The 13,516-nt window shown below is 50.6% G+C and overlaps 1 protein-coding gene across 3 annotated transcripts in view; it reads left to right on the top strand.

Moving 5' to 3' along the window:
• The window catches only part of DNAH14 (dynein axonemal heavy chain 14), a 410,501-nt gene that overhangs the window by 268,710 nt on the left and 128,275 nt on the right, over positions 1–13,516 (top strand). For all 3 annotated transcript variants that reach the window (XM_056568451.1, XM_056568450.1, XM_056568452.1), the window contains exons 53-54: positions 897–1,070; positions 1,160–1,246. In XM_056568451.1, coding sequence (XP_056424426.1) covers positions 897–1,070; positions 1,160–1,246 — 261 coding nt within the window. The remainder of the gene's footprint in view (positions 1–896; positions 1,071–1,159; positions 1,247–13,516) is intronic.

Raw genomic sequence — 13,516 nt, 5'->3', positions numbered from 1 at the left:
AGAAGGGAGGGGTCACTGTCTAGTCTGGGGTCACCTAAAAGAAGGGAGCGGTCACCTAAAAGAAGGGAGGGGTCACTGTCCAGTCTGGGGTCACCTAAAAGAAGGGAGGGGTCACTGTCTAGTCTGGGGTCACCTAAAAGAAGGGAGGGGTCACTGTCTAGTCTGGGGTCACCTAAAAGAAGGGAGGGGTCACTGTCCAGTCTGGGGTCACCTAAAAGAAGGGAGGGGTCACTGTCCAGTCTGGGGTCACCTAAAAGAAGGGAGGGGTTAATGTCCAGTCTGGGGTCACCTAAAAGAAGGGAGGGGTCACTGTCCAGTCTGGGGTCACCTAAAAGAAGGGAGGGGTCACTGTCCAGTCTGGGGTCACCTAAAAGAAGGGAGGGGTCACTGTCCAGTCTGGGGTCACCTAAAAGAAGGGAGGGGTCACTGTCTAGTCTGGGGTCACCTAAAAGAAGGGAGCGGTCACCTAAAAGAAGGGAGGGGTCACTGTCCAGTCTGGGGTCACCTAAAAGAAGGGAGGGGTCACTGTCCAGTCTGGGGTCACCTAAAAGAAGGGAGGGGTCACTGTCCAGTCTGGAAGTGCCAATATTCGCATAAATATTTGCATAAAAATTAGCATTAAAAAAAATGTCGTCATTACGAATATATATCACTATATTCTAAATATTCGAATATTCGCGCTCAACACTAGTTATCTAATTCCTTTACTGCAGTGGTCTCCAAACCGTGGACCTGCAGATGTTGCAAAACTACAACTTCCAGCATGCCCGGACAGCCGTTGGCTGTCCGGGCATGCTGAGAGTTGTAGTTTTGCATTATCTGGAGGACCACAGTTTGGAGACCACTGCTGTACTGCCGTCATGACCCCCAGGATCTGAACCTTCTTGTTCTATTAGGTTTCTTGGCCAGCGGAAAAACTGATGAAGGATCCGGTGCAGTTTGTCGACTTCTTGGAGTCGGATTCGGCGGCGAAGATTCGGGTTTATCGTCCAGTGACCAATCACAACCGTCTGGTATCCAAACTGGATGAGTACAGGATGAAGATGAAGATGAGCTCGGCCAGCGCAGCGGTCAGTGACTGGATCTTACAGTATTATATGTATTGGCCCTGACACCACTCAACCTTCTGACATCATCCGCCTTGTCATCTTCTCTGCAGGACACCTACGTCTTCTTCATGGAGGCCGTACAGCACATCACAAGGGCCGCACGGGTGTTCAGGCAACCGGGGGGTCACATGATGATGGTAAGAAAATTTATGTCACAAATGTGTACACAGTGACCCCACCAGCAGAATAGTGAGTGCAGATCTGGAGTATAATACAGGATATAACTCAGGATCAGTACAGGATAAGTAATGTAATGTATGTACACAGTGACCTCACCAGCAGAATAGTGAGTACAGCTCTGGAGTATAATACAGGATATAACTCAGGATCAGTACAGGATAAGTAATGTAATGTATGTACACTGTGACCCCACCAGCAGAACAGTGAGTACAGCTCTGGAATATAATACAGGATATAAATCGAGATTTTCCTAGCTAATGTGACGGAAAATATAAGTTATATGAAGACAGGAGGCGAGTATCTTGCATTAATCTTTCTTTATTAATGCTCATAGCAGAAAAATTAAAACTTTTATTTTAATGTATTCAAAGAAAAACTTTCTCGAAACTACAACTCCCAGCAGTCCCTTTGAGGTCTCAATAGCCAATCATAGCCAGGTGGCTCATATAAAGGGGCTGCAGTGTCATAACTCCTCCTCTTTCTTGACTCGATGCCATAGCCGACACAGGATAACCGGACATGGACTTCCTCTTGACTCCACGACTCCACGACGGACCTCTGGAACCGGAACGCCGATGCATGAGCAGTCTCCAGACCGCTGGCTCCCAGATAACCGAACTGAAGAAAGAACGTCCCAACGGGGACAACAGGAACAACTCAGCCGCCGTCACATAGACACAGGCCCTCGTCAGTATCCTGAAACAGAGAAGAAAAGAACACCATGATAGGGTTGGGTTGGGAGGGAAGATACTCGCCTCCTGTCTTCATATAACTTATATTTTCCGTCACATTAGCTAGGAAAATCTCGATTTATATATCAGACAGGAGGCTCGTATCTTGCAAGTTCAAAGCTAACAAACATTTCAATACGATATAAATCAGCAGGTGGGCTTAACCCACGTTAGACAGGACCGACATGGATACATGAGACTCCGGTCTGAAGTAAAACTGGCGAAAAGTCGTCTCCGACGACCAATCCGCAGCTAAGAGCAGATCCGCCAGAGAGCCCCCTGAAGTAACCACCTTAGTGGCCATGGCACCCCTGGAGGAGTGCGCGCCGAACAGGGAGACGTCTATGCCCGCCATATCCATGGCGGACCGAACCCATCGGGCTAAAGTAGCCGATGACACCGGTGAATGGGGCCGGACATAGGAAATAAGGAGCTGAGAGGAATCTGGAGACCGCAAGCCCGACGTCAGAGATTCGTATGCCTGTAGGCAACGAACAACACAGAGCCGGGGATGATCAGGGAAGAAAGGATAAAAGACCGTGTGAATCCCGGTCTTGGTCCTACGAACGACGGAGAATCGAACGCCATCCGGCGAGAATTGACGCCTGGAGACATCCAACGCTTTCACATCTGATACCCGTTTTATGGAGACCAAACATAAAAGAACGGTCAGCTTAAAGGATAGTAATCGTAAAGGAAGGTCATCGTTCTCCGCCCATGCGGAGAACAAGGCTAGAATTTTAGAGACGTCCCAAGTGGCCTGGTATTTGGGACGCGGGGGCCGTTTAAACTTAATGCCCCTCAGGAGTCGACAAACCAGAGGATGTTTGCCGATGGATAAAGTGTCTACTGGACAATGGTACGCTGAGATGGCCGAGCGGTAGACATTGATAGAACTAAAAGATTTTCCCGACTCAAAGGAGTCCGCTAGGTAATTGATCACTACGGACACAGGAGCGTGAACTGGATCAACCTGTCGTTGATCACACCAACGAACCCAGAGTCCCCAGGCTGATCGATATGCAGATCGTGTCCCGGGGGCCCAGGCCAGGGCGAGGAGGTCCCTAGCCGATCTTGAAAGTTCGTTATCTGATTCTGAGACCCCGAAACCAACCACGCAAGGAGAGGCAGGTTGCCCTGCCGTACCAGAGGATGGAGATCCTTGGTTGGATTGGTGAGGAGATGAGGGAAGTGAGGGAGCAACCGTGGATAATCGATCGCCATCCCAAGTAGGAGAGGGAACCACGGTTGAGTCGGCCACCAGGGGGTGATCAGCACGATTGTCGCTCTCTGGTTCATCACATGAAGGAGAACCTTGGGAATCATTGGAAACGGTGGGAACGCATAGTGTGTCCCTGCCGGCCAGTGTTGTCGAAACGCGTCGACTGCGCGAGCTTCTGGGTCCGGCCTCCAGCTGTAGAATTGGGGCAGCTGGTGGTTGAGGCGTGAGGCGAATAGGTCCAACCGAAATGGACCCCAAATCCGCTGTAACGCCAGGAAAACCAAGCGATCCAGCTTCCAATCGCTTGCGTCGATCAGGTAGCGGGAATTCCAATCCGCCACTGAGTTGGAAACTCCCGGGATGTATTCCGCCACTGGTGTGATGTCTCGGAGAAGGCAGAAGTGCCAAAAATCCTTCGCGATATCCGCCAGGATTTTGGACCTCGAACCTCCCAGGCGGTTGATGTATTGAACCGCCGTCACATTGTCCATGCGCAATAACACACAGCAGTTGTATGCATGTGGTAAGAAACTTCTGAGGGCGAAAAATGCCGCCAAGAGTTCCAGCGCGTTGATGTGTAACAGAGACTCTTCTGTGGACCACGTCCCTCCTGTGGAGGATTCTCCGCACCGAGCACCCCAGCCCTGTCGGCTTGCATCCGATTCTATGATGACGTCCGGGCTGGAGTTGAATATGGTCTTGCCATTCCACTCGACGGCATGACGAAGCCACCATTGTAATTCTTCCGCGGCTTCTGGACAGAGGGGTACCTCGTCTGCATATTTGAGGCCCTGTTGAAGGTGCAGTGTTTTTAGCCTCTGGAGGGCCCGATAATGGAGTGGGGCCGGAAAGATAGCCTGGATGGAGGCCGAAAGTAGACCCACCAGACGCGCAAGGACACGTAGTGATACGTGACCCTTCCGAAGTACAGCCCTGATCTCCTTGCGAATAAGGGCTAGCTTGGACTTGGGGAGGCGGAGAACCGCTTGTTTGGTATCTACCAAAAAGCCAAGGAACTCCATTTCCTGAGCCGGGGTGAGCACAGATTTTTCGTGATTGATCAGGAAACCCAAGCCCTCTAACAGAGAAATCGTCCAATCCATATGAGTAATGGCTTGAGTCCTGGATCGAGCCATGATAAGTAGGTCGTCCAGATATATGATCATCCTTACTCCCCTGCTGCGTAGGGATGCAACCACGGGCTTCAGCAGTTTGGTGAAGCACCATGGAGCGGATGATAGGCCGAAGGGGAGGCAAGTGAATTGCCACATTCGACCTCTCCAAAGGAAGCAGAGAAAATGTTGAGATGAGGGATGAATGGGTACGGTAAGGTAGGCATCTTTTAAGTCTACCTTTATCAGCCAATCCCCTGGCCACAGGAGGTCCCGAAGGAAGTGGATCCCCTCCATTTTGAAGTGTCGATACACTACATGTTGGTTCAGATTGCGAAGGTTTATAACTGGGCGGAATCCGCCACCCTTCTTCTTGACTAAGAAGAGGTTGCTGATGAACCCCTGGGATGACGAGTTGACCTCTATCACTGCTCGCTTGGACAGGAGATCCTGTAATTCGTTGTCTATGAGGGTAGTGTTTAGATTTGAGAATCTTATGGGGGGTGGGATTATGTCCAACTCCGGAGGTGAGTGGAATTCTATTTGATACCCTGCTACGGTGTTGAGAATCCATGAGTCTGCCGTAATCGCAGACCAGGCGTGGGTAAAAGACTGCAGTCTGCCCCCCACAGGGATATGCGAGTGTGTGTGAAAAGGAGTACTCACCGGTATATGGACGGGAACTGGGATAGCCTCTGGCACCACGTCCTCTCCAAGGTCTACCTCTGGGAGGGAAGAACGGCGCGGGTTGCGCCACAGGGAGCGGGTAGGATGGAGGAGCCTGTGCGTATTGAGCTGTGGGTCTAGGTGGTGGCCTGTAGGCATTAGACCGGCCGGCAGAGCGGCCCTTATTTCTGCCGGCCTTAGCAAAAACCTTATTTGAGGATCCGGATTTCCTTAAGGACGTTTGGGCCTTGTCCAGAGAGGTAAATAAACCTACAAATTTATTGATATCCTTTATCAGAGTATCACCAAAAAGCATGCCCTCGGCTGAGGGACCTGGTTCGGATTCAGCCAGATGTGATAGTTGAGGATCCAGCCTCATCAGTATGGATCTCCGCCTTTCAGTCGAACAAGTAGTATTGGCGGATCCAAGCATACAAATGGCCCTCTGGGCCCAATCTCGAAGTTGGTTGAGGTCTACAGGCTGGTTGGATGCCGCTGCCTGTTCAGAAAGGTTTAGGATCTTCGTTAAAGGTCCCAGGAGGTCCAGGATACGGTCTTGTATTGATCTAAAGGACCGTTCAATGCCTTTCTTAGGGAATTTACCATTTTTTGTGAGATATTTCACGAGGACAGGATCTACCTCAGGGGTAGCGGATACTTTCCTCGGGATCGAGGGTCTAGGGCATTCTGCTTTAAGTTTGTTTCTATTCGACTTCTCTAGGGACCTACGGGTCCAATGTTCAATGAAATTAGAGACTTGTGGGAGAGGAGCCCAATCTCCGGAGCGGGGGTGAGAAATCGCATCCGGGTCGAAGAATGGCTCTCCGAGAGAGTCAAGTATGGTTTCGCCCTGGGTCTCAGGGGTAGCGTTGTTGGGTAACGCTGTAGTCCCACCTTCCTCCTCATGGGATTCAGACTCTGCAGAGGATTCAGACTCATCGGACGTATCCTCATCAGAGGAGTCCACATAGGAGTCTGGTTTTGCCCGCCTGGCAGACCTATGCCTCTTAGTTGTATTCTCCTCGAGGCCCGAGGGTCGGTGAGAGTCTGAAGGTAGTGTGGGTTGGCAGGCCGTGGTAGGGGCTGCCCGGAGCATGGATGTATCTTCCCCTGCCGGGGAGTCGTAAGCGGGCACTGTGTGCTTACGCTTGTGTGAGGCTTTCCCTCTTTTAGTCACCGGATCATTAGTGAGTGACAACGGAATTGGTGGTAAAGGTTGATGAGACCCTGATGGTAGTACAGCGGATGCAAGAGCCGCTTGGACCGATTTGCTGATCAGGTCTTGAATTTGCGCAGCTGTCATAAACTGCGTGGTCTCAGGTTGGGAGCTCAGCCCCGGTAGGGAACTGGCATTGGCTTCCTCAGACATATTAATGAATTTATCTAAAATCAGATTATAGGTATATATATATTATAGGTATATATAACCCTGAACTGCAGAGAGAGAGGGCAGGAGAGGGTTAACCTGCACTAAGAGGCTTAGCCTGAAGTCGCTGTAGTACAAGAGGGGAAAAAACCTGTATATGAATATAGATTGCTCAGAGACGTTCAGGCTCCTATTCTCCTCACCGCTGGCGCTGAACTGAGCACTTCGGTGGGAGGTACAGTGGAGCCTGTGAGCCCAGAGACGAAATCTCGCGAGATTACGCCTCTCCGGGTCTCTGATTGGAAGATAGGTGCCGCTCCTGGAACGCGCCGCCCCCTCCGCGCACGTCAGCTGCGCGGGAAGGCCGCGAGCGGCGGGAACGGCAACCTGAGGGGAAGAAGAAGCCGCAATATGGTGCCGAAAAGACGGCGCCAATAGAAAAAAGGTTAGATGGGGAAAGAGGGCGCAGAGAGCGACCGCGAGGCCGACGTGCGCAGGGAAAAGGAAGGGAAAAAAAAAACAAAAAAAAAACACTGTCGCAACAAGTGCCGTGTCAGACAAAGCTGACCTCAGATTGACCCCAGCCAATGATCGCAGGTGCAATCACTAGCAGGGAGAGAGGTCAGGAGAGTAAGTTAGTATATACCTGAACAATAGATGAGGTAATAATAGATAAAATATACACTTATATAAGAGAGTGAAAATCTATACTTATCTGTCGCTATGAGCAGAAAGAAAGAGGAGGAGTTATGACACTGCAGCCCCTTTATATGAGCCACCTGGCTATGATTGGCTATTGAGACCTCAAAGGGACTGCTGGGAGTTGTAGTTTCGAGAAAGTTTTTCTTTGAATACATTAAAATAAAAGTTTTAATTTTTCTGCTATGAGCATTAATAAAGAAAGATTAATGCAAGATACGAGCCTCCTGTCTGATATATAACTCAGGATCAGTACAGGATAAGTAATGTAATGTATGTACACAGTGCCCTCACCAGCAGAATAGTGAGTACAGCTCTGGAGTATAATACAGGATATAACTCAGGATCAGTACAGGATCAGTAATGTAATGTATATACACAGTGACCTCACCAGCAGAATAGTGAGTGCAGATCTGGAGTATAATACAGGATATAACTCAGGATCAGTACAGGATAAGTAATGTATGTACACAGTGACCCCACCAGCAGAATAGTGAGTGCAGATCTGGAGTATAATACAGGATATAACTCAGGATCAGTACAGGATAAGTAATGTAATGTATGTACACAGTGACCTCACCAGCAGAATAGTGAGTACAGCTCTGGGGTATAATACAGGATATAACTCAGGATCAGTACAGGATAAGTAATGTATGTACACAGTGACCTCACCAGCAGAATAGTGAGTACAGCTCTGGAGTATAATACAGGATATAACTCAGGATCAGTACAGGATAAGTAATGTAATGTATTTACACAGTGACCTCACCAGCAGAATAGTGAGTACAGCTCTGGGGTATAATACAGGATATAACTCAGGATCAGTACAGGATAAGTAATATAATGTAAAGTAATGTATGTACACAGTGACCTCACCAGCAGAATAGTGAGTACAGCTCTGGAGTATAATACAGGATATAACTCAGGATCAGTACAGGATAAGTAATGTAATGTATTTACACAGTGACCTCACCAGCAGAATAGTGAGTACAGCTCTGGGGTATAATACAGGATATAACTCAGGATCAGTACAGGATAAGTAATATAATGTATGTACACCGTGATCTCACCAGCAGAATAGTGAGTACAGCTCTGGAGTATAATACAGGATATAACTCAGGATCAGTACAGGATAAGTAATGAATGTAAACAGTGACTCCACCAGCAGAATAGTGAGTACAGCTCTGCAGTATAATACAGGATATAACTCAGGATCAGTACAGGATAAGTAATGTATGTACACAGTGACTTCACCAGCAGAATAGTGAGTACAGCTCTGGAGTATAATACAGGATATAACTCAGGATCAGTACAGGATAAGTAATGTAATGTTTGTACACAGTGACCTCACCAGCAGAATAGTGAGTACAGCTCTGGAGGGTGTGGTCACTAGGTGTGTCTGTTGCTGAGCTCCTGAGACTCCAGACTTCCAGAGGAGAGAGGCTGATTTTTCCACCTGCTTTCCCAGGAAGGTGGCAGATTCCTGGGGGGAGCCATCAGCATGAATCCCCTGACCTCCACTCCTCGGTCCAGGCTGGCGAGGGGTGTAGAGGGAAAGCTACCAGCCAGTGCCCCGGCTGGAGGGGTTAGAAGATCTGGCAGGGTCCGCAGCGATGTGGATTCTGTCCCTCCAGCAATGGTTGGAAGCCGCAAGGCTCTCAGCCAGGAAGAAAAGCCTGCAAGCAAGACAGGTTTAAAGAAGGTCTCTGCAACACAGAAGAGCTCCTCCAAGAGCCAGGTTGTGGAGCAGTGGGGCCAGAGAAGACCCAAGGAGTCTATGGCGACATACAGCTCCAGACTTGCTGCCAAGATTGCTGAGTACGAACTCCTTGGGAAGAAGGAGGGAGCTGAGAGAGGAGCTAAAGTTTGCAAAGTATCAGGTGAGCACAACTACCAAGCGCAGGAAACCAGAGTACTCTGCAAGGGTTAAGTCCTTGAGGCTGGAGCTGGAGGAGACTGAGCTGAGGAGAATGGCTGTCCTGGAGGGGAGCGATTTATTTAGGGAGAAACTTCTTAATGAGGATCGCTCCTCCAGGATGAAATCCCCAGTAAAAGAAGAGGAGATTGGGGGTGATTGTTCAGCAGATGAGAGCAGTAGTGAGGATGAGGTCCAAGAAATGGAGGCTGAAGAGGCTAAGGTGCTGGCAAGTGGGGAAGCTGTGGAAGCCAAGCCGCAGCCAATGCAGGGTGTGAACATGTCCCAAGCAAGTCTTCCTGCAGGACAAGTGGCATTACCACCTTCATCGGGCGAGAGTGCTGGCGAGGAGGAAGAGGGTTGTGGTGGCGCCCTGCTGGCACAAATTGTAAAGATGGAGTCCCCCATGCATTTGGATAATTTTAGTTTTGGCGACGACCTTGGAGAGGAACAAATAATAAAAAAGAAGAAGAAAAGACAGAAAAAAACATCTGAGCAAGTAAGCCTGATTTATGTTCCTTTTGTGCACCCTGGGCCAGCTGCAAAGTCAGTTCAGGGTGCAGACCCTGGTAATCTGCCTGTCCCCCCTTCTGCAAATGTGGAGCGGGGCCAGAACACCGGGGATAATACAGTAAAGATGGGGGAAAGCGCTGACCTCGCTTGTCATAGTAGCGGGGCCAGCACCTGCAAAGATACGGCCAAGGGGCCGGACAGTGTTGCGGACAAGGTAGCATGTCCCCAGTTAGGGAATATTGGCGCAGCGGGGCACTCCTCTGCAGGTGAGGGGGGGAGTGTCCAGGTGGCAGAGGTTGGTATGGAGCTCGGGCGGCCGGGCAATTATAAAGACAAGGGAGAGGGCAGCTCCCAGAACAGGTCTGCCACTGCGGGGCACTCCTCTGCAGGCAAAGGGGGGAGTGTCCAGGTGTCTGGAACCGGAGCGCCATTCTCGGCGGCCCAGTCAGCGCTGTCTGGCTCTTTTGAGTTGTGGCGCTGTGGTGGGGCTGCTGTGGGTGGAGCTGGCGGTGGAGGACTGGTACCACAGGAACATGGACATGATACAACCCATGAAATGTTACTAGCAGTTAAAGAAATTGAAGCCGAGGTATTGGCGGAGGCCGAGGGCAAAGTATGCGACAAAGCAGCTTCTTCCGATATTCCTAAAGGGAAGACTGCTGCAAGGTTGAGTGTGCCCAATGAAGCCAATGATGCAAGTGTAAAGCCCGGCATCATAAAGCCAGCAAGATTATATCCCGGCCAGTCCTGTGCAGCTAGGCAGGAGGAGACAGGCACAAGTGTTATGTATAATGTTACTGCCTCTACTGTTGTTTCTGGGGGGAGTGGTGTCGGTCCGGCTGCCCCCCCGGTAGCGACTGCTCCAATAAGGAGTTATGCTAATGTGGCTGCTGGGGGTCCCAGGGGATCCTCATCTCTTAATCCAGGGGAAGGTAACTTGCAACAGCGCCTCCTGGAGGCTTTAAGGAGAGGGGATAGAACGCTCCAGGTAGAGGACCGGGAGGTCGACTTGTCTTTTTGGATAGAAAGACATGGACTTGGGGCATTCCGAGAGCATAATGGGGAGGTGGTCTGGTCCCTTCCAACAAGCGGGCAGGAGCGTGGTCGGAGGAATGTGGCCCGTCTGGTATGGAGGGGCGGTGATGCATGCCCTTCTAGGGCAAAAGTTGTGGAGCTTCTTTTCCAGATGGGATTCAGGGCTAATGACATCTTTGCTCTGATCCACCCCTTCGGTACCTCTGAGTTCGACATCAGTTTTGTGAAGCCAGAAGGGCTTGAGCTCTTTTGGTCTAATCATGCACTGGTGAAGGACGAGCCTGTCTGGCAGGATTTCGCTGTGAAGGCGGTATCCCGCCAGAGTTTTGTCAAGAAAGTGACCGTTCTGACTCGTAACGAGTCTCTTTCTTGCTATGACATCATGACCTGGCTGAGCAGGTATGGGGAGGTGACGGACGTCCCCAAGAAAAATCTGGATGAACATGGCATTTGGTCTGGAGCCTGGACGTTTTCCGTCCGCCTCCGCCGTTCAGGTAACACTGTCGCACACATTCCATCAGCCGCCTTTCTCGGCCGCGATAGGATCCAAGTCTTTTACCAGGGACAGCCAAAGCTGTGCCACAAGTGTGGTGATCCCACACACTTTAGCGCAAACTGCACTAAGCAGATGTGCGCATTGTGCGGTGCGGAGGGTCATCTGGCTGCCACTTGTGGCCGGATTTGCTGTAACCTGTGTGGTGACCTTGGTCACCCATTTAGCCGGTGTCCCCGCTCATTCTCCAATGCTGTGACCACCCGAGATGGGGAGAGCAGTGAGGTTGCCTCATCTGGGATGGGGACCAGCAGAGGAGAAGGGGCACTAGAGCCAGTGAAGAAAGTTAAGAACAAGAGCCCCTCTAAGCTTAGGAGGGAGGAGAGGCGCAGAAGGAGCAGGGATCTTGAAAGTTCCCTGGTAGAAGGTGTAGTCCGGGATCCTGCTCCCGACGTTGGCTCAGAGAAGACAGCTGAGGCTCTTGGGGACACCGAGTTAGATGAAGAGATAAGGAAACTTCGTAAAGAGGAGGCAAATAGGGCCATTTCCTCAAGTTCCTCTCAATATGAAAGTTTGGATGAGGAAGATGGGAAAGGGCAAAAGGAAAAACAAAAGTGCGGCAGAAGGAGGCAGGGCCAGAGGGTACTCAGGGCATCATCTTCCTCCTCCGGTGTTGCAGGCCAAGTGCCTGGGAAAAGCCTGACCAACCCCCCTCTGATCGTTCTATCCAATAGGTATCGGGCCCTTGGCAAGGACTCTTCCCTTTCTTTGGAGGGGGAGGCTGAGAGTCTTTGTTCAGAGGCGGAGGAACCTCCGGGAGGTGCTGAGCCTGTTCCTTCTGAGGTAACTTCCTTGGGAGGGCAGGTGGCCCCTGGGTCAGGAGATGAGGATCGTGGGATGGATATGTCAGCATCCCTAAAGAGGTCTAAAAAGAAGGAAAGGGGGTCTTCTTCTGATGGGGAAGGGGGGAAGAAGAAGGGTAAGAGGTAAAGGGGATAGGCCATCCAACTCGATCACTCAGGATGGCGGCACTCACCCCATTGACGCTGGCATCCATTAACTGTGCCAGCATTAAGTCTGATATGGCTAGATTTGCAGCCTTTGATTTTCTCGGCCGAGTTGAAGCCGACATTTTGTATCTGCAAGAGACCAGGTTGTCAGATCTAGCCTCCCTGGTAAAAGCCAGGAGAGAGTGGAGGCGCGGCCCCTCCCACTGGTCTCTTGCGGCTGAGCCATATAGTGGGGTGGCGGTCCTTTTTACCGCTCCTGTTGAATGCAGACGGGTTATCGAGTTGGAAATGGGGAGGTGCCTGATCTTAGATGTCCTCATGAAGGGGCAAGAGCTCCGGCTCATTAAAATCTACGCCCCACAAACAAAGTGGGACCGTAAAAGCCTCTTTATGAGGATCAAGCCCTTCCTTTTTACAAGTCGGCAAGTGATCTTTGGAGGGGACTTCAATACTGTCACGAGGTCCCAAGATAGGAGAGGCTCCAATGGTCCGCTGGCTTATGATAGTACAGCCCTCAATAGCATAGTTAGGGAAGCTCGCCTAGAGGACGTCCACATCCGGAGCCCCTCAGGCCACGCGGGTTTCACCTATCATCGAGGTAGCTGCAGGTCTAGGATAGACAGGTTTTATTTAAAGGAGGAAGCCGTCTCTTCCGCAGTGTCCGTGATTGAGGTGGAATTCTCCGATCACTGTATGATTTTGTTTTCCTTGAATGTTTCAGAGACCCCCCCGGATGGGTAAAGGTTATTGGAAGCTGAATTCGTCCCTCCTGGAGGAAGCGGAGATAAGACAGTCCTTTGAGGATTTTCTTCAGAGTCAGGTACCTTTACTGGGCCTTTGTAGTAGTAAGTCAGAGTGGTGGGAGATATTCAAGAAGCGGGTTGCGGGGTTCTTCCGCCAGCTCTCGAGCCTCAGGTCCCTGAATAGGTACCGCCTATATCAGGGTCTGAGGAGGAAACTCGAGCTTCTCGTCTCGACTGGAGGTAGCCGAGAGGATATCTCCAGAGTGAAATCCTTGCTGATGAGGTGTCAGTACGATAGGCACGCATCTTTGGTTTTTGAGAGGGATTTCGGGAAGTACCGCTCGCCCGACCCTTACAGAAACTGTAAGATGTCAGTGAGTAGTAAAGTCATTTCAGGACTGATCGATAGTACGGGATCTCTGAATCGGTCCAGATCAGGGATCCTGGAGGTTGTCAGATCCTTCTACTCACACCTTTTGGGGAGGAAGGATCTAGATCGGGACAAGATGTCGGCTTTCCTGGCTGAAACCATTCCTGAGCCAGGGGTAGACCCCTCTCTTGATGTTTTGGCAGAAGAAATCAGGGAAGAGGAAGTGAGACTGGCGATCGAGGGGCTTGCCCCTAAGAAGTCTCCAGGTCCGGATGGCTTAACATCCGAGTGGTACAGGACCTTTAAGGAGTCTTTAGCTCCCCTCTTGACTGAGGTATTCAATGAGTGTCTC

This window comes from Hyla sarda, chromosome 3, assembly GCF_029499605.1.
Source record: "Hyla sarda isolate aHylSar1 chromosome 3, aHylSar1.hap1, whole genome shotgun sequence".
NCBI classification, from domain to species: Eukaryota; Metazoa; Chordata; class Amphibia; order Anura; family Hylidae; genus Hyla; species Hyla sarda.
This window is presented reverse-complemented; position numbering and strand designations above follow the sequence as displayed.